Source organism: Rhea pennata, chromosome 5, assembly GCF_028389875.1.
Source record: "Rhea pennata isolate bPtePen1 chromosome 5, bPtePen1.pri, whole genome shotgun sequence".
In the NCBI taxonomy this organism is placed as follows: Eukaryota; Metazoa; Chordata; class Aves; order Rheiformes; family Rheidae; genus Rhea; species Rhea pennata.
This window is the reverse complement of record NC_084667.1, coordinates 490777-516521: the sequence shown is the minus strand read 5'-3', so window position 1 is coordinate 516521 and position 25745 is coordinate 490777. Positions and strand designations below refer to the sequence as shown.

The window sequence follows — 25745 nt, the reverse complement described above, 5'->3', positions numbered from 1 at the left end:
GCTGGTGTTATAATGTGTATAAATAATAATCCCACCGATACAATTCTAAAATCTCTAGCTATAAAATACCACAAGAACTTTGCTAATTTGCAAGACCCTGCTCTGTAGGATAGTTTCAAAGCAGTAAGACAATACTGTGGGTTTTTCAAACCTGCGGAGTTTGCAATATTTGTGTTAAGACTTTTACACGGATCACAATGCGGTAGCACCTGAGCACTTTCTTATTTCTGCTTCTTTGAGATAAAAACATGTTACCGAGAGGAAATTGAGGCTGACCCAGTGACCTGTATCAAATCCCACAAACATCTTCGGCAAAGCAGAGAGCCGCACTGTGGTCTCCCATCTCTTGCTGTGGTATCCAAACTTCTGGAAACCATCCTTGGTTTCTGACTACGATGGAGCACGGCAGCAGCGGTTCTCCAGAGGAAGATGCTGCAACAGTAAGGGCTAGTGACTAGGGAATTTAAAACATGGCTGTTGTTTGAAAAGAAAGATCTAAGAAAGTGTCTCAGATTCAACCCACATCAGGATAATCAGATTGAAATTGGAGAGGAATGTTAGCCAGTACCACAAGCAAGCAAATATCTGAGCTGCCGCAATTGTTTGAGCTAGACTAGAAGAAAAATTTACAAACTTTAGCAATAAAATCAAAGCTGACAATAGTCATCTGGTTCAAGTGTTTTATGCAACTGTTTTATGCAACATTTTATTCTATATCCAGATACAACCCTATGATGGCCTCTAATGACTGGACCAGTTGAGAGAATTCTGCAGAATCTAGGGAAATAAAACCAGTAAAAATACCCTGTCCTTGGGGAAATGCTCTTTTTCTTCCTCTCTGTCTACCACACACGGCTCTGTGTAAGTTAAATAAATTTCAGAATCTCTACAAGTGATTATCTTCCCTGAGCAATCTCCCAGAATGAAAAGATTTCAAAGTGCATGTAAGTGTTAGTTCTGCTCAAACCTTTATCAAAAAGCCTCTTCTATCACAATTTGCTTTTAGCCTCCTAGGGAAGGAGCCTAAAAGGTCACTGAGTCTTCTGTATAAATCATACAAGAATAATAAGCAGTGAACCAACTTTGGCACCAACATTAGTTGCTAGGATGAATGAATACTCAATTTGAGGCATTATTAAGTGCAGACATGTTTACAGGCCACATTTTATTACACATTGTAAAGGGAATTTGGCAGTAGACAAGTCCAAATCTGTACAAGATAGAAGGTCAGTATACTCGTTTTGTCCTAATCTGTGTTAAGACTATCAATACTCAAATTTGACTTTCTTGTATGAAACTGTAGAGGCTGGAACATTAATTCAAAGGAAAGGAAAACTCTTACCAGAAGACTGGCACTACTGTCTGGTACATTTGAGGGTCTTCTGCCCAGAATCTGATCTGTTCTCAGGTGAGAGCCGGTGCAATCCGAGCCCGAGGTGACACAGCGCTGGTCACCAATGCAACGAGTTTCCTCTCCTCGGAGTCACAATGTCCGGGTGAGGTCACAGAACGGCCGCAGAAGGTTCTCCTAACACCAGCCAGCCCCGGTGAATGGGAAACGATTTTTCTGGTCGTAAACGCTAACAGCAAGACCATAGATCTTACCAATGGCATCATTCATCTTGGAGATTTTTTAATTATAGCTGAATAGCTGCGCTTTTTGTATGTATGTGTGAGAAAGTTACAGGGTCATTTACAGAAGAGAAAAAGCAAATAAATAGCAGCTCACTGGTGGTGACAAGGACACATAGCGATGGAGAATCAGTCGGAGAAGGACACAGGTGTGGTGATTAGCTACTAGCAAATTAGTTTCAGCAATGGCCAGAACTAGTTAAAGGAAAACGAAACTCCCAAGAGGGACTGCTATAGGCTGATTCCCCACGCGGGAAGGCGTCCCTTCCCCAGGCGAGGCGGCGGGGAGACCTGGGGCCACCACCGCGCACAGGCGCCCAGGACTCCACCACCACCCTGAGCCAGAAGCAGAGCGCTTGCCAGGCTTACCCCTGCTCCTGCCCTGCTCCACTGCCCGAGGACACTGGGGCAGGGCCTGCGGGCAGAATGCTCTTCCGAATGCTTCTGTCAGAATTTTTCAGAATACTTTTCTGCCACCCTTGAGTTGTGCTTCTACGTGCCAGAGCCAGGGCCCAGATCCGGTCGTAACATTTTGGCCTGATTTCCTAGCTTAGCATAACAATTCTTATGCCCTTCCCTCCTGAAATTTCACATTTGGCTGATATTAGTCACAATGGGATGGGGACTATCTCTTTACCTTAATTACTTAGTTTACAAAGTTTTAATTCCTTGAAACTGAGCAAAGAAAAGGTGAAAAGCGAGTGAGAGTGTCTTAATGCACCAAGAGTTATTAGTTATGACAATTCTAAGTATTCCTTTCATTTGTAAATACAAGCTTTCTATAGAAGTATCAAGTAATTGTATTAAGAAGCGTCTTTCATCATGGTTTATTTTTAGATTGTTCATCTAGTTAGATTGTTGTTTAGAGTGTTCATTTTGTTCAAATTTCAAAGCAAAATTACTCAGCAAGTATGCTACTTCATGTATTCTATACTTTGTTTCTCCTGATCACTAACATTGGGAAACATTTTTTTGGTAAAAATAACACATCTACTGTTAGTAATTATCATGCTATTAATGACATCAATAAGTTCTTCTCTTCTCAAGCCTCCTTTAGACTCTCACCCAGAAAATTCACTATGGGTAGGCTAACTTTAGTTACCTTGAAAGTTTAATTTCATAATACAATTACTTTAGTGTAGTCAGGTATATGGGGAAAATTCTCTCTGGTTGTTGTTTTCTTGTGTTTAAGCACTGCACAATACAATTTGTAAAGTGTTCTGTAATAATTTTCTGTAATGATTGCTCAAATAGATTAAATCCTTTCCACTGTTTCAAAATGACCTTTGTCTAAATGTCCTTTCTTATTTTTCTATGAAGGTAGCTCTGCTCCGCCAATAATAATTGATTGCTCATTTGGGATTAGTCCCTTTTAGACAGTTTTTCTGTAATAAAGTCCTGTTCTTGGCTATGAACTTCTGAAACTTTCTCTCCTTAAGTGAGATTCGATGTATGTATTTGTTAACAAGTCCAAACTGTTATATTAGTATTAATATTCCTCAAGGGGTTTTGATAGAATTGATTTTAAAAATATTATTGCTAGGAAATATCTGGTCATTCAATAGTTTGTTGCCATTATTCTCTACATATATAATCCTAGTTTTATGCTGATTGAATTTAATTTACACTAGCAGTTGGGAGAACGTGCAATTATTAATTCTGCCCAATTTCAGAGGCAAAAGTTTGCTTTAATAGCTGGTTGTTTCTCTTCTTTGTTGGTGCAAATTATTTATATTAACAAAGGAAATTATATTTAATTTATATTAAGTATCTAATATATTGGTTTGTAATTTATCTAGAAGTCTATTGGTATCCACATTGGTATGACCTAAAATAGGAAATAAAGATTTGATAACCTTGACTACATGACCAAGCTAAGGCACACACATTTTTTTCTAAACCAAAATAAATACTATTTTTTTCAATTTGCAGTAACAGCATTCAGAATACTGATTCCTAAGTACTTTGTTAGGCTCTACAAAATCACATGTATGTTGTGGCTGTTTTCTCAGAGATTACTTCAACACTTGATATTCCCAAGTTAGTAAAATCATATAGTTTGATACATCACTGAATTAGCTGATTTCTTACAGAATGAAAATAATTGCTTATAGTTGATACCATTAGTATTATGTTGTCTGCATCCTGCAGAATGTTATGTTCCGTTTTAGGAGTTGTCTCAACTGGCCTATTACGCTGATGCGTTTCTCACGCCACACATTCAACAAAGAATAAGAATGAAAGGAGAAGTGAGGACCACCTGATAATTTCTTTCCACCTTGGTGTATATCAATTAGTTTTTATCCTAGTAGAGAAAGAGACTCATTTATTAAGATCTTCATCTTACCTTCAAATCCATCACTACTAGTAGCATTTCTAAGAAAGGCCACCTCATTAATTTAGTGGCAGGAAGCTCCATCATGAACTAAGACTGTATTAGAGTACGATAATGTTTGCTGTGCACCACAAAGCTTTACAATCAAAGTGTAAATTACTTGTGTGATTTATTGAATATATGTATGACACAGAAGAGGGAACAAGATAAGAGAATGAACCTAGAGGATGGGCACTGTTAAGCTAGCACAAGAGAAGAGTCTTGTAGTTATCTGCACACACCCCTCATAAGTCTATTGGTAAAAAATGTGCATGAGGAAGGCTGGCCAGGAAGCTGCACCTGCAGCCCCAACCTCTCAGAAGATGAGAATGTGACAAAAGAATCTCCCAAACCATCACTTTTCCCTGCTCTGATTATAATGATGTTCATGATTCAATGCTTTTTAAATTTCTGCTTGAATAACAGTATAAATGTGTATTACTGCTAACTTCTACAACTCCGCAAGGATACAGGGACCAGTGCTCAGGCCATGTAGCGCAGCATCAGCTGCCTGCTAGGGCCATGACAGCCACGTTATGAAAGTGTAGTGCAGTCTGGATGAGCTTTGTGCAGGTTACAAAGATACTGCCTATTCCTCAGCGTGGGAAGTTTTATTTTTATCAGGATGTCCACCACTGTAGGGTCATTAACCAAAGACGATCTGTATATACCATCATAGTATTCCATGTCTTTGGTTCTTGTCTCTTGATTTCTTTACATGGAATTTAGACCTATTTTGACCCTTCTCTTTCTTGCACTAAAGCAGTGCGAGTAAACCCATCATTTGAACAAGCAACTTTGGCAGAAGGCAAAGATCTTAATAAAAGAGCTGCAGCTGCAGGACAGGTTGCAATGCTCTGCTATAGGTGCCAGCTGGCCAGTCATCCCCTTACACAGGTCTGTGAGTGAACAGCTAAACTGCAAGCTCCATGTCACGTATCGATGCTAAGTGACACCTGAGAAAGGTACAAAATTACAAGTCAATAGCCTAGAGCTCATAAAGGAAATAAGGAGTAAGGGGAAAAGACAGTAAGAGCAGCAATAGAGAATGAAAAGAAAGATTAAGAGTAGGAAAAAAATTAACAGCAATTGTATTTATTAGCCAGAATTCGTTTTGGCAACATTACTCTTGATGATTCTTGTGTAAATTTACTCCTCTTAAAGAGTAATTTTTTCAAGTTCTCGTTCCCTTTAACTACAAAATAAATTATGAATTATAAGCTAAAGAAGTTGGTTCACTTCCAGTGGGTCTGATTACACTCAGCCCCAATACAACATTCAATGGCTTTGAACTCTTCTGCCTTGCTTGAAGAATACTACAAAGCATTCCCAGTCTGACAGCAAAGGCAGCTGACAGAGTGTCCTGCCAGTGCCTGGGAACGTGCGAGTCAGTCAAGCTAAAGGGAACTGGCATAGTTCTGGCTTATAAGTTTGTGGGAAAGTGGGTTGGGGATGGGGAAATTTACTGTTGCCTAGCAGCCTCAGAAATTGAGGAAGGGGAGAAAAGCAGCTCACTTGGGATTGACCACCTAATGTGGGAGAACTGTGATTCCCCTCCATGTGGGCTGAAGAATCTGGGGAGAGATCATTCCAAAAGTTGTCAAATCACAGCCTGACTGCAGATTTCTAGCCACGGAGTGAGAACATCCCTGCACCAGAGCCAGTACCACATGAGTGCAATGCACAGCAAACGGCAGACACAGAGTGGGCTGAGGAAGGAATGCTTTTGGGGCATGGTGAAGAGGGGGGCAGACTTCAGTGGGAGCAGTGGGATGTTCTGTCGGCTAGAGGGTGTCACGTGTGAGCTGGGTTTGCATTGACAAAATGAATCTGTTCGGTTTCCTGGCAGACCAGAGCGAAGAGATGTCAGAGACCAGCAAGTCCCCGGAGTTACTGTTATCTGATGATGTTTCAGCAGAGAAGGCCACACCAGACTCTGACACTGACCTAGAGGTTGAAGGCAAGTGTTTCCTGACCATCCATCCTCACCAGCCTTTCCCCTTACAATCAGTACTGTACCCAGCAAGAGCTGTATATCAGAAATGAAGACCAAGGACGCAACCCCACCTAGTGTCCTGATATACACACTTAATCTGACAGCTGATAAAGGTGGAAGAACGAATTTCCCTATAAGAGCTCTCCCTTTGCTGTCAAACATCTTCCACGTCATGTGCCAGCATCTCCCCCAACTGCCCCCTAGAGACCATGGCTATCCTGCTCCTTCAAGCCTCCTCTAGTCCTTGATAACCAGTGTTACTAGATCAGCCTGCTGTCAGGGCAGCAGGAGCAGCAAGCTGAAGCCAAGGAGGAGACTCAGGCCCTGTTTGTCTGCTCCTGATGAAACACCACGTATCAAATGTGGTCCGAGTGCCACAGGCTTGCCATGACTGTTCCAGATTTTTCTGGTGGTTCTCCTGCTTAGTGAGGTCAGTCCTCTGGCTAAGCAATCTTGCTCTCATTTTTGTAAACAGTAGACTTGTCTAAAACTTGGAATGAGGACTTTTTAATATGTTGTAAGTGGAAGGAAAATCAAAAAGCAGAAGAATGCAAGAAAAAAAGATTGTTTTGTGAGGCCTCAAATTGAACTGGAAAATGGCTTTGGCGAGATGGGAATTTGTTTTGAGGTCAGACCATTGCATGCATATAACAATGTGAAGAAATATAACCACTAAGTATGGGGTTTGATGAAGGAATTCCAGATGACAGGTTTTTGTGGAAATACAGCTGCCAGCTTCACTGATGTGTCTCACTGCAGCTGTGTCAACAACACTCAGTGGCCAAGATAAAAATGCTGGGATTCTTTCTGCTGGTTGGAAGCCAAAATGTTCGGAGCTGTCTTGGCTCCTCTAGAAATATCAGCTGCATGCTTCAATTAAGATTAAAAAAAAAAGACAAATTTTTTGCCTGGTGTCAGAAATTCTCAATTACAGCAAGAAAGATTTAGTCACATTGCAGACTGGTGAGAAGCTACAGAATGTCACTCATTGCCAAATTGAGAAGCACGGAAAATACATTAACTCTTGGAGGTGTGGAATAAACAGATGGGGAGTATCAGAAGGGAAATAATCTTTTAAGAATAAAACCCTACTGTCATTGCACAGTGTTACTCAGTTTAGCGCCACAGGGTGAAATTTAACCTAGGACCTGAACCCATGAATCTGGCATAGCCTGTTGATAGTCTGGTTTGAGTCATGAATCAAAACCACACAAAATGAGACGAGGCCAAGAGTGACCATGGTTGAGGTGGCCACTTAATTCTCTGCAGACAGCTGGCGGGCTGTCCCCATCTCTCCCGTTGTCACAGATACTGCGGCAAGAACTCCTGTGCTCTTCATCTCAGTTTCCAGCATCAGGAAGTGCTACAGATTTGGGGGCAAACCCTGAGCTTAGTACAGAAATGCCAAGAACTCATATTTGATTGTTTTAGGGAACTGTCAGCTTATGCTTACTAGCCCTTCCTCATTCAAGTGGCCCTCTGAAGCCAGGAGTCATCAAGTACTTGGGAAAAACAGCCCCAGGAAGAGAAGGGAGGAACTGAATGCACCACTCATCAGTATGCTTTGTCTCTGCAGATCCTGGGAAGGCTTTTGCGGGCATTACAGGCATAGAAGTGTACCTGGAAGCATGCAGGCTGTTGGAGGTGGTGCCTGCCTCACACTTCATTGAGAACTTGGCCAAGCGTTACATAAACCTGAACCACCATGGTCTAGGACCCAAAGGTGCCAAAGCCATTGCTATTGCTCTGGTGGTGAGTAGCCAGTAAGAGTGGAGCCACTACTGTCAAAAATAATAGGCATCTAGGACTTCTCTCAGCCTTGGAGGCCACTGATGAGTAAACAGTGTGGGAGGAAAAGCTATATATTTTACCCATAGGAGTTCTAATCCCCTGCACATGAAGGCCTTGTGTGCAACTGCTGGCCTTTGCTGGAGCTACCTCAGCTCCGTTGAAGCAGATCAATACTCTCTATGGGGCACAGGTCCACAGCACTCCTAACCCTGACAGAGCCAGAGATGTGGACAGAGGGGTTAGAAACCCCCACTCTGAGTCCCACAAGGGGAGGTGTTACGCTCACCAGCAAGCAGGCTCAGGATGCCTGAACTGGAAGTTGGAACTGAACTTGGGTCTCTATGCTGGTGAAAAGCAGTGGAAAGTGCTAACCATTCAAAAGCCCTAAAACAGAATGACTCTCTTTGGTACACCAATTCCCTCAGCCATGGCTGTGCCGTGTCCTCTGAACTCTGTTCTGTTTGGGACCTGCAGTGTCGTCTGGGTTTGGAGGGAACATCCAGTGTCTATTTGTTGAACTGAGGACACTACCCATTTCATTAACTTTTCAGTAGTTTCTTGTGTGTCCCTGTTTACCTTTGTGTCATCACAGTCTAATGCAACTGTCACGCACCTGGAGCTGGAAGATAACTGGATTCTGGCAGAAGGAGCTGTGTGCCTAGCACAGATGTTACGAGAGAACTGCTGCCTTCAAGAACTGGTACCGAATCTGAGATAGTTTGCAGCCAAGATTATTGCTCACCAAGTCCAGTCTTCTGAGGAATTGCATAAAGGAAAGCCAGTTCATTCCATTCCAAGTTTTAATCAAATAATAGTTGCCCTCATGCAAAAATATACACGTTTTGAAGATGATGATATTTTATATTCTAGTTCTAAAAAGTGCAAGCTTCTAAAAAGCAGAAGTTTGCATGTGATGGCAGTCTGGTGAGCCCTCTGGGTTCCTGGAACTGTTTTCTTCATTAGCAGATGTGACAATAATTACCATAACTTGGTCTTTCTAGGTCATGCTTAGCCAATGTAAAAAATATTTTGGTTAGGAACTTGCATTCTTCAACATGATACAGGGATTTTATAAAAACGATTAAGGGAATAATATAAAACTTTCAGATACAACTCTTCTATTTGAAGTTAGGGCGCATAAAATGCATTTTGATAAGCCATGGGATCTTTGTTGCATCAGAAGAAGAGATTATTGAGCAAGTACGTCTTGATTCATTGAAGACAAATATCTATGTGGAACTGGTCACTCTAGGGTTTTGCTACTATTAGGAAGGACATGGGCTTACACACATCTATAGCTCAAATATTAATTACTGGCTGGCTGGTATTTCACACATTGCTGGTCTTGCATTATTTCCTTAAATAATTTCCTTAGGCATTAAAGAGTCAATAAAACTGTACATTCTTTGGGCTCATCTTTCTTATCTTTTATTGCTTCCTCCCAGAACATCTCCAATAACCACCTAGACACAAAAGGAGCTGAAGCCATTGCCAGTTTGCTTTTGGATAATGTGTCCTATCTCCACGCTCTTCAGCTCTCAGGTGGGGTGCATGCACTCAAGCAGCGATGAGAGTGCAAGTGAAAAAACATGGGTTTTTTTTAAGTTTCTCATTCTGAGAACATTAGTCAGACTATGGGCAAAATCAAGCTCTCAGGTATGTCTTTAATAGGAACCCAGAGCAACAGTGTGGTAATCTGGATTTATACTGATGTGATTAAAATAAATGTTTGGCCCGCCAAACCCACCTCTTATGAGAAACTTAGATAACTGCTGGAACAACCCTGCTATATGGATCAAAGTGGGTTAACAGCTAACTTCCTACAACCTGATATGGGCCATGGTTAATGGGACATTCCAGCTGTAAGCACAGCTTCCTCCAGACCCTGGTACAATGCCAAGGGAGAGCTCAGTGCGCTGCTAACATATTTGTCCTCACTAGGAAACAACTTTGGAGAGGAGACTGCACCATACTTTGCTGAGGCACTAATGGTGAGTTACTTGAAATCCAAGGCCATCTTCAGCTCCGGCTCTGTGAAAGACTCTCCTCATCTTGAAACTGCTACTTTCTTTGGCATGATTTCACCTGGCAATGCTCATATGTTTTCCTGGCATAATTCTGCTAAGTGCATCTTGCTAACTTCAGAAATGAGAGAGGTTGGGAGGACACAGAGAAGGATGCACTAAGTTAACATTTTCTCAGGACAGCTGTGGGAGTCTGGCTAAGAGACAAACCCCTGGGACTCTGTAACGGAACGACAGAAGGGTATCGGAGTGATACAGAAATTTCAAGAAACTTAAGTAATCCAAATTCATATCTTTTTGAAATTCTTTAGCAAAAAGAAGACTCTTGACTCCTGTGATTACTTCCTATCACAAAACCTCTGCATCATTTGCTCCGCCAGAAGCTGCCAGGGAACAAGGCTTTGAACTTAAAACAGAAAGGGCTCTTGGTCAGGGCGTACTGATGGGAATGAAAGAGGGGAATAGAAGTAGAATCACAGGATGTGTTGCAGGCCAGATATGAGCTGTAGGAGGGAAGTTTGCACAATACAAACCCCCCATTTCTTTCACTGCTTCAGGACGAGGATCACGGTGATGTTATACGCCTGACAAACCTTTGTTCTGGGGGACACTGCCCCATCTCAATGCTGATGAACTGCTGTGCGCTGAAGATTTCAATATGTCTGAAATCCTTCCGTTTTATCCTCATATAGGGGCCTTAGCATGGCAGCTGGTTGCAGCTGGCTGGAACAGCTCATTCTCTCTGCATGATTTCTCTTTGCAGGGCAATTACCAAGTGAAGGAGCTGGACCTCAGCCACAATGAGTTCTCTGAGAAGGGAGGAGAGCTCCTGGGACAGATGCTGGGTAACTGCACTTACACTCCTCCAGAGCCAGGAGTGCAGGCACACTCACTGGGGTACCAGGTGGGGTCCATGCAGTGAGACACCCGTTTCCGTCCTCAGCATGAATGCCCTGTGGCCTGGTGGGTGGTTCAAAGATGGAGCACCTCGATTCAGAGCCTCCTGGCTGCTACACCTCGTCACCCTCATCCCCGCAGGGACTTCAGCCACTATGTGTGACCGCAGTACCCAAACACAAATGAAAGATGAGCAACCCCAGTGACAGAGCAGTCTATGCCAGAGAGAAGGGAGTTGAAAGAGAAATCAATCAGGGAGTTTTCAGAAAATGACTTTTTACTATAACCTAATAGGATCAGCACTGTTGTTCATGTCAGGACCCCAAGACTACTGCCAGCCCTCCATGCCCCTGTCCCAGGGCCTCCCCTCACCCTGTCCAGGCCCAGGCCCCCCTTTCAGCCCGTCCAGGGCTGTCAGTCCCTACCCCACAATGCTGTATAGCAGTGCCAGTCTCCAGCCCTGCCATGGGCCTGATGCTGACCCCAAACCACAGGCCCAGCCTTGGCCCAACCCTGGTCCCATGTCCCCACCCAGTGATCACTGGGTCTGATCCTGGCCACCTGTGGATTGACTTCCCAGCTTGATCTCAGACCTGCCTCAGCACCACAAACCTCCCCGACGATCTGGACTCTTGATTGAACCTGGCCACAATCACTGGCTCTGCCCTGCTCACCTCACTCAGGTACTGCAGGACGGAGTCCTGGCCGGTGAGGCCCCTGCCCTGCCAGCTGGGTTACTGCACTTGGCTCCTGGCTGCCACCCCTTAAGGAACAGCCGGTCCTTATTGCTCCCTGACAGTTTGTTTTAAGCTTTTGCATACATATTTCAGGAGTGATTTCAATCTTTCCTTGCAACTTCAGCAGCCCAAATCCTAGTGGTTTGAGCCATTACATAGCAAGCAGCAAGGGAAACAGATTAGGAAAAAAAAAAAAAAAAAAAGAAATGAAGCTGCATGAGTTAGCTGATCAAAGTGGGATCCAGAGTGTGCTAATAGCCTTGGGGAGGGAAGGCAAACAACATTACAGTCTTACAGTTCTAATAGTCTCGAGTGCTATTAGTGCACTGGGAAGGACTTCCACGAGCAGTTGATGGCTGCTTTTCCCTCAGCATAGCCGATGTACCTGCTACCATAGCGGCCGCAAGCCTGTGATTTGAGCATCCACTGTTCCTTGAACTTTCCAATAACGCCGTCTCTTCCGTTTAATTAACACTTTCATTTTCCTGGTTCAGCATTTCCACTGATACAACCATGCTCTTAATTACAGTCCTTGTCTTCAGAAGATGGATCAGTTGACTTCTGCGCTGAGTGGCAAAGCACTGTGTCACTGCCTTGGATAAGCCTGCAGGAACACAGGGATCAGTGCTAAACAGTGGCCTTCCTAACCCCCAGAAATGCATCTCTAAACTCAAAGGTCTTGCAGCTCCTCTTTCCTTCCAGCCCACTTGAGGCAGGAACTACAGAGATGTTTGTGGAATCTGTTGCTTTTCTGTTTTGTTTTTTAAAGAAATATTTTTTAAGTCAGCTAAACTTGCCATCTTCCTACATCCAAACTCCCATCCATGGAAAACCTGGATGAGAAATTCCTTCTGAGAATGAGAAGCAAGTGTTCACAGGAAGGTCTGTCCCTCCCAATCTTGCAGTAGATAAAAATGAAATCACACATACCCTACTCTAAGTAGAGCTTACACTGTGCAGTGTGCTGTGCATGTGCACTGGCGCTGGCATATATGCAGCTGGACACAGGTATCATGTGAACTTCTCCTTTGCTAATCAGACATAAGCAGAATAAATGTTGTTTTGCAGGAGGAGGTTGGATACGTCAGAGAGAAGCCAGCCATTTTTTCACAGGGAGAAACACAGGCAGTTTCTATCGGTATAAGAATTGCTCCCTCTCTCTACCTTATTCACTCACAATTAGTTTTTCAAATAAAGCAGAAAAAAATGTATTCCCTTTCTGCCTGCAATCAGCAGTCCATTCTCTGTTCTTTGGGTGCATGGACAGCATAGACTGAGTAGCTGTAGGTTCCTCCCACTGCAATCAGTGAAAGCTGTTGCTGAATCACCAGCGAACTTTCTCTTAGTCACTTAGTGCAGCATTTGTGTCCAGAACACTCCTCATGAGCTGACATACCAGTTTCTCTCTCCCAGCCAGCAATGAAACACTGGAACTTCTGAACCTGAGCTGGAATCACTTCAGTATGAAAGGGGCAGTAGCGCTGGGCACAGGTCTCAGGGTAAGAACCTTCCTGCTTTGTGATATACTTTGCAGTGATTATTGGCAGGAGCTGGCTGAACACACTGACCAGAAACTCCCATCCCTGAGATGTGAGCTGGATTCAGTAGCTTTAGCAAGGCCCATCCTACAGACAGTAGCAGCCAGTGCCACAAGAACGACTACAGCAGTGAGTTCTGGGGAGGTCTGGTGACTCGTGAGTGGAGAAACCTTGGCACCATTGCTGAGGAGTTGGATTCAATGGCCTGGATTGGGTGTGACTTGAGGGGTGCTCCTGCCTCAGTCAAGCAGGGAAGGATAGAGTGGTATATAAGGTGGACATGCTGTCGCTGAGATCCCTTTTCTCTCCCTGAAGGGCAATGGTACACTGAAGATACTCGACCTTTCTTGGAACGGCTTTGGGAATGAAGGAGCAAAAGCCCTAGGAGAAGCTCTCAAAGTCAACAATGTGCTGGTTCAACTGGACCTCAGCAGCAACCAAATTGACAATGAGGGAGCCAAGAAGCTCTGCAAGGGCCTTGAAGTCAATGGAAACCTCAAAATCCTGAAGGTAAAGTCACGGCCCAGGCAGGACTAGGGGAATAAACAGAGGAAATAGAAAGATCTGAACCAGGAGGAACAGAAGAGAGAGGTCAGCTCTCTGAGCTGGAACTAGAGGAAATTAGTATTGCTCTGTGTTGAAGATGAACAGAGTGAAAGGAAAGCCCATGCTGTGACTTTCTTCCAGGGCAGCAAAATTGCACTGTTATGGAATCCCTCAAAGACTGGTCATGGGGCCCCAAACCCATTATCACTCCAAAGTGGTTGATTCCTGTCATGTCTAGTCTCAGGCAAGTGCTAGCAGAGAGTCTAGGCATTCAACTGGTCAGCACATCTGCATAAAATATGATTGTCTGTGTACATGTTTATATAGAATATACATTTCAACCTAAGGCAAAGTTCATACTGAATCTTGCAGGTGGGAAACAGTGTGCCCTTCTCAATGGGTCCACTACTGAATGGGGCGGGGGCCCTGGTGACAAGGGATACAGAGAAGGCAGAATTACTGAATGCCTTCTTGGCTTCAGTCTTCACTGCTAAGGGCAGCCCTTGGGAATCCCAGAGCGTGGACGTGAGGGAGAAAGTCTGGAGTAGGGAAGACTTTCCTTTGGTTGAGGAGGAAAGGATTAGAGACCTTCTGGGCAGGCTAGACATCCACAAATCCATGGGCCCAGACAGGATGCACCCATGGGTACTGAGGGAGCTGGCAGATGTTGTTGCCAAGCCACTCTCCATCATCTTTGAGAGGTCCTGGAGACTGGAGAGGTGCCTGGGGACTGGAAGAAAGCCAGTGTCACTCCAGTCTTCAAGAAGGGCAAGAAGGAGGACCCAGGCAACTACAGGCCAGTCAGCCTCACCTCCATCCCTGGAAAGGTGATGGAACAGCTCATCCTGCATGTCATCTCCAGGCATATAGAGGAAAAGAAGGTGATCAGAAGTAGTCAGGATGGATTCACCAAGGGGAAATCCTGCTTGACCAACCTGATAGCCTTCTCTGATGGAAGGACTGGCTGGGTAGATGAGGGGAGAGCAGTGGGCAGAGTGCACCTTGACTTCAGCAAGGCTTTTGACACTGTCTCCCAGAACATCCTCCTGGATAAGCTCAGCAAGTGTGAGTTAGGTGAGTGGACACTGAGGTGGATTGAGAACTGGCTGAAAGGCAGAGCTCAGAGGGTTGTCCTCAGTGGCGTGGAGTCTAGTTGGAGGCCTGTGGCTAGTGACATCCCCCAGGGCTCGGTACTGGGTCCTATCCTGCTCAACTTTTTCATCAGTGACCTGGATGAGGGGACACAGTGCCTCCTCAGCAAGTTTGCTGATGATCCCAAGCTGGGAGGAGTGGCTGACACACCAGAGGGCTGTGCTGCCCTTCAGAGAGACCTGGACAGGCTGGAGAGTTGGGTGGAGAGGAACCTCCTGAGGTTCAACGAGGGCAAGTGCGGAGTCCTGCACCTAGGGAGAAATAACCCTAGGCACCAGTACAAGCTGGGGGCTGACCTGCTGGAGAGCAGCTCTGCAGAGAAGGACCTGGGAGTGCTGGTGGACAGCAAGTTGACCATGAGCCAGCAAAGTGCCCTTGTGGCCAAGAAAGCCAATGGTATCTTGGGGTGCATTGCGAAGACTGTTGCCAGCAGGTTGAGGGAGGTGATCCTGCCCCTCTACTCAGCCCTGGGAGGCCTCATCTTGAGTACTGTGTCCAGTTCTGGGCTCCCCAGTCCAAGAGAGACATGGAGCTACTGGAGAGGGTCCAGCGTAGGGCTACAAAGATGATCAGAGGGCTGGAGCACCTGCCCTATGAGGAACGGCTGCGAGAGCTGGGCCTCTTCAGCCTGGGGAAGAGAAGACTGAGGGGGGATCTGATCAATGTGGACAAGTACCTGAAGGGAGGGTGTCAAGAGGATGAGGACAAACTCTTTTCAGTTGTCCCATGTGACAGGACAAGAGGCAAAGGGCAGAAACTGAAGCACAGGAAGTTCTGCCTGACCGTGAGGGGGAATTTCTTCCCCGTGAGAGTGATGGAGCACTGGACCAGGTTGCCCAGAGAGGTTGTGGAGTCTCCTTCTCTGGAGATCTTCAAAGCTCGCCTGGATGCAACCCTGTCTACCATGCTGTAGGTGACCCTGCTGAGCAGGGAGGTTGGACTAGATGATCTCCAGAGGTCTCTTCCAACCTTATTGATTCTGTGATTCTATGGTAATTCTGGAAGGTGCAGAACTGAATGAACAGCCAAACTGACTTCAGACACAGTGAGGATTGAGAGCTAATACATCTTTTCAATCTGAGACCATCATCCAGGAATTCAGCTCTGAAAAGCTGGGTTGCTATGAGCTGGATTCTCAGCTAGATCTAACATCAATATCATCCTGAGGGCTTGCAAATGGCAGCATGCTAGGTGAGGGGCGACTTTAAAGCTATTCATGTGGGGCTGTCTTTGGACATCCCTGTCTTTGTAAATCACTATAACCATGCTGCCTCTTTTGGATTGCTGTTTTAGATTTTGTAAATGTTTTTTTCCCTTGTTGTTAACCTGGCTTGAGGGAGGGCACTGTTTAACACCAAGACATTCCTTGCAAGGGGGCTGGTAATCGTATAGGCAGCCCCTGGAACACAGTGCCTACTATCCTAATAAATCTCGTCAGTGGTGCAAAAGGTAGCAAAGGCTCCTCCATTTAGCAGCATAGACTGTTTTGAGTTGGTAACATAATGGACTTAGAAGAGGAAATGGCTTTTGCTGGCCAAGGTTAATCAAGAAAGTTTTATTTCACATACCAGGGGTGGGGAATGTACATGAAGTGCACGGTGGGAGAGAGGTGATGCTCACACACTGAGATACACACAGCTGATGTCAACCTCATAACCTCAGACACCTAGACCTTGCAGGCCAGATGCAGCTGATCAGCCTGAGCTGTGATCTGCTGCTCAGCTGTTCTGGCAATGGCTGTGGGAAATGTCCTAAAGCTACCCAGCAGCTGGATGGTGGTAGCAGCATCCTAGTAGGGTCGGGGGAGGGCCCTCCTAGCAAGCATGCCCTCAAATACAGTCTGTCACCTCAGTTTCTCTCCATCACATGACTGAACAGGATCCACATAACATAGTCCCACCTGACAGATATATGGGACCTGACACATGGAATTTCACACATGGAGACAAAGGAGACTGAGAAGGCAGCTGCACTGGGAACCTGCACTGCAGAGTTTTGTGAGGCAGAGACAAGAGATGTCGAGGTATCAGACCAACCCACAGAAAGGGTTCACAGCGATTCCATAGTCCCCTGAAGAACGGGAAGAGCGGGCCACCCCTGCCATTACAGCCTGCTTACTGTCAAGGCATGAAATCCTCATTCTCTCTGTGTCTGTCTCTGTCTTTTCTTCCACAGTTGGCCAATAATCCCTTGACCGTGGAAGGCGCCACTGCACTAATCACATCTATCAGAAAGAACCCTAAATCCATGATGGAAGAGATCAACATCTCAGTAAGAGCCCGTGTGCTAGGAGTCTCAAAGTGTATACACTAGACCTTTTTAGGAACTGGTTGGACCCCACAGCAGCCCCTTCCAGAACTGTTGGAGACTTGCCATTTCATTTTTGCACTGCCACTGGTAAAAAGAGGATACTATTTGACATCCCTTCTAGGAGCCGTGTTGAAATTACAAGACTTTGGTCTCGCTCTGGAGACAGGTGCCTGTAGTATCACCATATTTCACTCCCTTCCATTTACTTGTAGAAGGATAACAAGGAGTGAATTCACCCTGAAGGATGAATTCTCTGCTTCTCCTGAATTGTCTCCTTCCAGGGTTGCCTAAGATTTAAGATATAAGTGGTTCTTCAGAAGACAATTCAGATCCAGCAAAGCCAATAGCTCTGATTCATTGGCAGCTATGCAAGACAGAGGCTGGGTCTGTGCAGGCTCATTCAGATGTCACTGCTTTGCTGTCTCCAGTCTCTATATCTAGATTTTACCTCTTTCCACAATCTCCTACTGCAAATAATGAAGAGCTGACTGTATTGTAGAAATCCTAAGCTAAAAAAGAAGCTATCAGAAGGCATTTAGAGCCTTTGTAAAAATCCTTGGGGTAAGAAATATGGTGCTTGATGCCTTAGGAACATCTGGCAATATGACCAATACCAGAAGTCTTTATGAATTCCCTGAACTGACTTGAATTTTCCAACAATCAAATATGTAATTAACATAAGTACATGAACAATTATATTCCTCTAACAGCATGAGTATGAAGAGAATCATAATCTTGTTTTCCAAATAGAAGTCAAGGTAAAGGAAAGTTTTAAGATCTTAAATTTCGAAGAATAAATTGCTGTGACATTCTTAATAGATATACTTGGATCGATAATTTACTCTCTAATATAAACTCCTAAATTAGAACACTGGGTGCTGCTGTTTATTCTGAAGTCTTTAGACATAGAAAGCACAGCATGAGCTCTGAAATGCTGAGGTGTCACTATTCAGTTTGAATTCCATAGGAAAAACAAATGTCAGGTCTTGTACTGCTGATCTGGAACTTCCTGCTAGGGTTACACAATGAAACAGAGTTTTACAAAAAGCACCAAAAGTTCTTCTCATCTGATGACACCCAGACCCTTCTCAGATAGCTGCATCTTTCTTTTCTGAGCTATAGAGCTACATTATTAGAGACACCAATCTTTTTCATTTTTTACAAAACTCTCTGCCACATTTTGGCCATTAACTATTCAACTTACAGTCTGCATCTTAACTGAATGGAAAGAGACACCCATGTAGAATTGTCTCAGGGAAGAACCTGAGTCACCTGAAGGTATGAGATATCTACAGTGTAGCCGTTTACATCATTAACCACTTTATATTCTCTTCAGAATCAATGGGAAAAAAAGAAGCATTTCTAGACCATATGCCATCCTCTCTATTTTACCCTATCTTCTTTGGATGAAATGAAACGTACCCTAGAATTGTGAATTTTCTTCACTGATGGCAAAGGGAAACTGCTTAACTCTCGCTAGTGTAGTTATCTACACTGGAAATATGTATGTGTGTTCATGTGCATGCCATTAAGTTGACTATTCCAATTAAGCAGACAACTGTGTCTTCTTAAAGAGATGACTATTATTATTAAGGGGATACTTGATGAAAATGTACTTTGCATCAAGTTAATTTGTACATAGCTTAGGAGATCCTTTACTGCCTCAGTCATGGTAAAAGAGGAAGAAGAAGAACCCTTATTTAGGTTGAGGCCCCTGTTGGATTCCCAAGTGTAAAGAGTGGAAATGGGAGAAGGCACAGTCCTTAGGAGAGAATGATTACTGTCAATTTAAGGGTTTGCTAATACAAGCAAATTGCTGTTGTTCTTTGGGTGCCCGCACTGAGCGCACTTTCCTTTCTCCTATGTACCAGAACGTGCTGGTGAATGAAACTTTCATCAAGCTGTTGGATTTGGTGTGCCAAGAACATCCTGGACTAGATGTCATCTATGGTGAGGTTGGAGGCTATATCTCCAAAAACCCTGATCAGTATCCAAATCCCATGAAAGTGATTCAGGTGAGTCACTAAGATTTTGGTCTATATTTCCCCTGCATAAGGTGCATGTGTCCAAGACGCTTGGAGGGATGGGGGTTGGAAGGGGGTAAGCTTTCTTCCAGGTAGAAAGTTCATTCACATCCCCTCAGAAAAGTGCATTCACAATGACTGTCTCATGTTCATGTATCTCCCTCCACGCAGATTAACTAAGCAAATCCTGATTTTCAGAATCAAATGTCTTAGGATATGAGAGCACTGAGGGGGGAAAAGATGTGGTGTTTGATCTGCCTGGTTGTGATCAGTGATTTAGTAATAATAATCCTACAACTTTATCATTCATCCACAAATTTCATTTCAAAAGTACATCTGCATTGTTTCTTTTACAGCTGAGGAAACTGAGAAACAAAAATTACATGATTTGACAGCTTTCAAAAAGCAATGGCACAGATGACTCTATAGCTCAGCTCCAAGTGCTGTAATCGCTGAACAGTATTTTCTGCCATTTCTATCTGAATGGATCTTTGCTAGCTGTGTAAAACAGATGATTGATTTCAGGTCCAGTCCAAATGAACATACGTTCACATCTCGAGGCCCACCGTAATAGCTGACTTTCACAGAACTCTTCCCTGACATTTGTGATTTAGCTTCAAAATGAAATGTGCTTCACAAAATATGTAGGATAATGTATTTTGTTATAAACAAATATTGTCCTAAATAGGAATGTTAGCTTTTTCAAGACATGTAATTTCTATCGATAGCAGCAGATGGTGCTGTCCTCCTTGCTGAGAGACACACCACCAGCACTGCTGAGTTAGATAATGTTCTTTTGCACTACTAACTTCACTGGGTTTTCTAGCTGCTGTGCAGATTTTTAGCTAATTAGGTGAGACATTTCTGTAGGTATGGCTTCAGATGAAACTATGCAAATGCCAGAGCTGTTAGCGCACATCAAACAGTGCTCTGTGATTCACAGCTAGTGACAACCTTGCTAACACACTTTGCAGTTTTAAACAGCAGTTACGGTACTCAGATATGTTCTCAGTCAAACTGAAGGAAACTCAGAGATTAGCAACTAAAGCGATCAGAAATCAGGGGGGGGGGGGGAAGAACTGTCTCAGGGTCAGACAGCCTAACTGCCGAACAACGGCTGATGGGATGAGGACCGAATAACCATACACAATTATCAGGAGAAACAGCCTGGAGACAGTCTTATTACTGAGACTTTTCCAAAGGGCAGGATACAATTATGAAGAACAGGATTGCCTGAACAAGAGGATTTTGTTTAGACTGTAGAGGGGCAGTACAAGGAGTTAAGGATGAGGGTGTCTCAGTGAAGGCCTGAGTAAAGGCATGGAGACGAAAGGAAGAACAGTCTCTCCAGGGGAGAGCTGGAGGCAGGCACCAGCGGCTGTTTCAGTTCATGATTATGCGTTTGTTTTACCTCTGCTTCTCCTAGAACTATTTGAATGAGCACAACCTACAACTCTGGGACTTTTTTAGGAATATTGACAAGGATGGAAACATGAAGATCCCTGTGGCAGCCGTCCGGAGAGCCATAATGCAGGTGTGCCTCTAAAAGCACAGCCAGGATCCTCTTCCAGCAGGGCTCTGCAGTGGCGGAGCCCCTCTGCTCCAGCATGGCCACTAGTCAGCCTTGCTGTAGTTCAGACTACAAAGCTAAAGTCACCCATGGCAAAAGCTGAGTCCTGAATAAGACCCAACAGAATTACTGTACCATCCAATAAATACTCTAGGTGACATCAGTGACTATGGATAAACTTCGGTGTAACACAAGAGCTCTGTAAAATCAGATAGGTCAGCTGCTTGTGTAGGATATACCTTCATAGACAATTATATCCTACTGCTGTGGGGAAAGTGAAAAAGAGGCATTTATCCTTGCATCTACACAGAGTAGATATTTCTCTTCCTGTTAGAACCATCACGGTGCTTGGAATCAGTGGGCACTGGTTAGACATCCATGACACTACATCCTTGCGTACAGTGGTCATCCAAGCTGTGACTGCATTTCTGCTTGAATCTTAAAATTGATTGAAATTGCTACCCCCTACCTTGGAATTTTTTCATCCCTTCTTCCAGGCATCAGGCCATCTGCCCAGCTACTGAAAGGTAACAGAGGCCCCAGACTGATAAGGAGCATTTTTCTGAAAAAAAAATCCTCAAATTTGCTAGATATCTCTTTTTCTCTTAGGAATCAAACATCCCACTGAATCGAGTCCAAATTGTAGAACTAGTGCAGAAGCTAGACCGGAATCGGACAGGAGTGGTGGACTACAGGTGAGTGAGTGACTCCACTTACTGCCCTGTCTTCTTTTTCTTGTCTTCATTTCAACCCATAAGAACATATCCTTATTCAATCTAGGAAGAAAGTGAAGGAACACATGTTTCTAGCAAGTCCCGCACATGTTTTTGGCAAGTCCTCTTTGAAATGCCTGTACACCAATGAACACAGCATGGGGAACAAACAGGAGGAGCTGGAGATCTGTGTGCGATTGCAGGGCCATGATCTCCTTGCAATCACAGAGACATAGGGGGATAACTCACATGACTGGAACGCTGTCATGGATGGATACGTGCTTTTTAGGAGAGACAGAGCAGGAAGGTGAGGTGGTGGAGTTGCTCTTTGTGTGAGAGAGCAACTGGAATGCATCGAGCTCTGCCAAGGGGTGGAGGAGGAGGAGGCAGTTGAGAGCTTATGGGTAAAGATCAAAGGGCAGGCCAGCACAGGGGACACTGTTGTGGGTGTCTACTACACACCACCTGACCAGGAAGAGAAAGTTGATGAGGTCTTCTACAGACAGCTGGAGGTAGTCTCAAGATCACAGGCCCTGGTTCTCATGGGAGACTTCAACCACCTTGATATCTGCTGGAAGGACAACATGGCTAGGCACAGACAGTCCAGGAGGCTCCTGCAATGCACTGATGATAACTTCTTGTCACAAATGGTGGAAGAGCCTACGAAGAAGGGTGTCCTGCTGGACCTTGTCCTTACCAACAGAGAGGGACTGGTTAGAGATGTGAAGGTTGGGGGGTAGCCATGGCTGCAGTAACCATGAGATGGTAGAGTTCAGGATCCTGCATGAAAGAAGTAAGGCAACCCTGGACCTCAGGAGAGCAAACTTCGGGCTTTTCAGAGACCTAATTGGTGGAATTTCATGGGTTAACACCCTAGAAGGAAGCGGGGTCCAGCAGAGCTGGCTAGTATTTAAGCATCACTTCCTCCAAGCTCAAGAGCACTGCATCCCTATGAGTAAGAAGGGCAGCAAAAGGGGCAGGAGACCTGCATGTGTGAGCAAGGAGCTCCTGGCCAAATTCAGACAGAAGAAGAAAATACACAGAATGTGGAAGAGGGGACAGGCTGCTTGGGAGAATTACAGGAATGCAGTCAGAGTGTGTAGAGAGGCAGCGAGGAAGGCTAAGGCCCAGCTGGAATTGAGTCTGGCAAGGGATGTCAAGGACAACAGGAAGAGCTTCTTCAAATACATCAGCAGCAAAAGAAGGACTACGGAAAATGTGGGCCTGCTACTGAATGGGGCAGGGAGTCTGGGGGAGAGAGTCTAGGCATTCAACTGGTCAGCACATCTGCATAAAATATGATTGTCTATGTACATGTTTATATAGAATATACATTTCAACCTAAGGCAAAGTTCATACTGAATCTTGCAGGTGGGAAACAGTGTGCCCTTCTCAATGGGTCCACTACTGAATGGGGTGGGGGCCCTGGTGACAAGGGATACAGAGAAGGCAGAATTACTGAATGCCTTCTTGGCTTCAGTCTTCACTGCTAAGGGCAGCCCTTGGGAATCCCAGAGCGTGGACGTGAGGGAGAAAGTCTGGAGTAGGGAAGACTTTCCTTTGGTTGAGGAGGAAAGGATTAGAGACCTTCTGGGCAGGCTAGACATCCACAAATCCATGGGCCCAGACGGGATGCACCCATGGGTACTGAGGGAGCTGGCAGATGTTGTTGCCAAGCCACTCTCCATCATCTTTGAGAGGTGCCTGGGGACTGGAAGAAAGCCAGTGTCACTCCAGTCTTCAAGAAGGGCAAGAAGGAGGACCCAGGCAACTACAGGCCGGTCAGCCTCACCTCCACCCCTGGAAAGGTGATGGAACAGCTCATCTCCAAGCATGTGGAGGAAAAGAAGGTGATCAGGAGTAGCCAGCATAGATTCACCAAGGGGAAATCCTGCTTGACCAATCTGATAGCCTTCTACAATGGAATGACTGGCTGGGTAGATGAGGGGAGAGCAGTGGACATTGTGCACCTTGACTTCAGCAAGGCTTTTGACACTGTCTCCCAGAACATCCTCCTAGAGAAGCTCAGGAAGTGTGGGTTAGGTGAGTGGACACTGAGGTGGATTGAGAACTGGCTGAAAGGCAGAGCTCAGAGGGTTGTCCTCAGTGGCGTGGAGTCTAGTTGGAGGCCTGTGGCTAGTGGCGTCCCCCAGGGCTCGGTACTGGGTCCCATCCTGCTCAACTTTTTCATCAGTGACCTGGATGAGGGGACACAGTGCCTCCTCAGCAAGTTTGCTGATGATCCCAAGCTGGGAGGACCTGGACAGGCTGGAGAGTTGGGTGGAGAGGAACCTCCTGAGGTTCAACCAAGGGCAAGTGCGGAGTCCTGCACCTAGGGAAAAATAACCCTAAGCACCAGTACAGGCTGGGGGCTGATCTTCTGGAGAGCAGCTCTGCAGGGAAGGACCTGGGAGTGCTGGTGGACAGCAAGTTGACCATGAGCCAGCAAAGTGCCCTTGTGGCCAGGAAAGCCAATGGTCTCCTGGGGTGCATTGGGACGAGTGTTGCCAGCAGGTCGAGGGAGGTGGTCCTGCCCCTCTAACTCAGCCCTGGGGAGGCCTCATCTCAAGTACTGTGTCCAGCTCTGGGCTCCCCACTACAAGAGAGACACAGAGCTACTGGAGAGAGTCCAGTGTAGGGCTACGAAGATGATCAGAGGGCTGGAGCACCTGCCCTATGAGGAACGGCTGCGAGAGCTGGGCCTCTTCAGCCTGGGGAAGAGAAGACTGAGGGGGGAGCCTGTCAATGTGTACAAGTACCTGAAGGGAGGGTGTCAAGGGGACGGGGACAAACTCTTTTCAGTTGCCCCGTGTGACAGGACAAGAGGCAACGGGCAGAAACTGAAGCACAGGAAGTTCTGCCTGACCATAAGGGGGAATTTCTTCCCCGTGAGAGTGACAGAGCACTGGACCAGGTTGCCCAGAGAGGTTGTGGAGTCTCCTTCTCTGGAGATCTTCAAAGCTCACCTGGATGCAATCCTGTCTACCATGCTGTAGGTGACCCTGCTGAGCAGGGGGGTTGGATTAGATGATCTCCAGAGGTCCCTTCCAACCTTACTGATTCTATGATTCTATGATTACCTACCCAAGTGAAAAAAGAGATGACAAGCATGCTTAGGAGTCCTATCGAGTCAAACTAGAAGTCAGTATTATTTTTGTTTCTTATAAACTTGCTGTGAAAGTGCATGGATTTCAGAACTGAATGGCATTTTCATTCATGCTCATAGGCCTATGTGAGAAGAATCATCTCAACACTGTCCCCACCCTGAAGCTAGAGTGAGATTTTCAAAGATAGCATAAGTATGCCTTCAGACTTTTTCTTCCATCCTCAGGGTCTCTCGTTTTTTTCTTTCTCTCTGATCCTTCTTCTTAAGAGTCCTCGTTTTCCCTGGAAACCCTCCTTCAAACTACAGAACTCTTCATTTTCTTGAAAGCACCTCTTTCTTAGTGCCTGTAGCAATCATGTCCAAGTTCTGAGAGTCTGAGCAGTCAGCAGCAAACTCCTCAGAGACTGTCAGTTGCTGCAGGCTAAACCACTAGTCATTGGACCACAAACTTTTCCCTAGTTTTGCAATCAGTTCTGACATGTGATTCATGATTTGAAAGTCCAATTAATCATGCCCAAATATTCCCATCCCTCAACTCATATTGATCTATTTAAAATACATGCTGTAGTCTAGATTTAAGGCTAGAAGCAGTAGGTCAGTTTTGCAAATTTAAATGTTCTGCCTCTTAGTATCCCAGTGTTTTTAAATAGAAGGTAAGAACCTTTGTTGCATCTGGTATTTATTCTTTAGTGTATACCAATGCCATACTAAATGCATCTGTGCTCGGACACTGCACAAGCTTGGTTAATCTTGAATAGGAGGTTACTTGGAGTCTCAGGTACCTCAGGCACAAATTACAGAGCTGGGGTTAAATAGTTAGCATATCAGGAACTGTTGAATCCAAATGGACAGCAAAGACTTCACATGGCCCCATTAATGCTCATGAGTTCACATATAGAAACAAAATTAAAATAGATACCTACTACTTATCTAGCTTCTTAGTCCTCTTTCACAATGTAGCATGTGTGGTAGTGGTAATAAACACCTTGCAGACAAAAGTCAGAAGAGTTGTCACCTTTGCCATCCTCACTGTTCCCACCCCAGACTGTTTCCTCAAGGTTCTCTCAGCAGCTTTAAGATATCTGATAGGGAAAGTTCACTTTTTACTAGATTAATACTGAATCATCTCTTTCTTTTCAATTAGTCACTTAAAAGAGAAGAAGCTAGCACAGAAGCCTGTGGAAGGGGAAATGAAGGAAGAGGAAGAGAAAGAAGAGCCATAAGGGTGAAGCAAGGAGGCAGGTCAGCCAGTGAAATTCAGTAGGAGAAACACTGGAAGAAAGCTCAGAGTGGCCCTGGGCTTGGGGAGACCCAGCACTGGGGAGTTCTGATAGT

The 25745-nt window shown here is 45.0% G+C and overlaps 1 protein-coding gene across 1 annotated transcript; it reads left to right on the top strand.

The window, feature by feature from the left end:
• The first annotated feature begins 1753 nt into the window (after positions 1 to 1753).
• On the top strand, positions 1754 to 25745 carry LRRC74A (leucine rich repeat containing 74A). Its single transcript, XM_062577549.1, has 14 exons — positions 1754 to 1781; positions 5856 to 5966; positions 7579 to 7754; positions 8386 to 8493; positions 9239 to 9335; positions 9735 to 9784; positions 10581 to 10662; positions 12865 to 12950; positions 13305 to 13499; positions 16863 to 16958; positions 18869 to 19012; positions 20448 to 20555; positions 21201 to 21286; positions 25555 to 25745. Exons 1-14 carry the CDS (start codon positions 1754 to 1756, stop codon positions 25631 to 25633), a joined length of 1446 nt encoding a protein of 481 aa, XP_062433533.1. The 3' UTR covers positions 25634 to 25745.

Bases quoted from the DNA above. Each gene is read 5' to 3' on its own strand.
- LRRC74A (XM_062577549.1), top strand. From the start codon at position 1,754: ATGGAGAATCAGTCGGAGAAGGACACAG. The intron at 9,336-9,734 runs GTGGGGTGCATG...TGTCCTCACTAG, and splicing joins CCACGCTCTTCAGCTCTCAG to GAAACAACTTTGGAGAGGAG. The intron at 9,785-10,580 runs GTGAGTTACTTG...TTCTCTTTGCAG, and splicing joins ACTTTGCTGAGGCACTAATG to GGCAATTACCAAGTGAAGGA.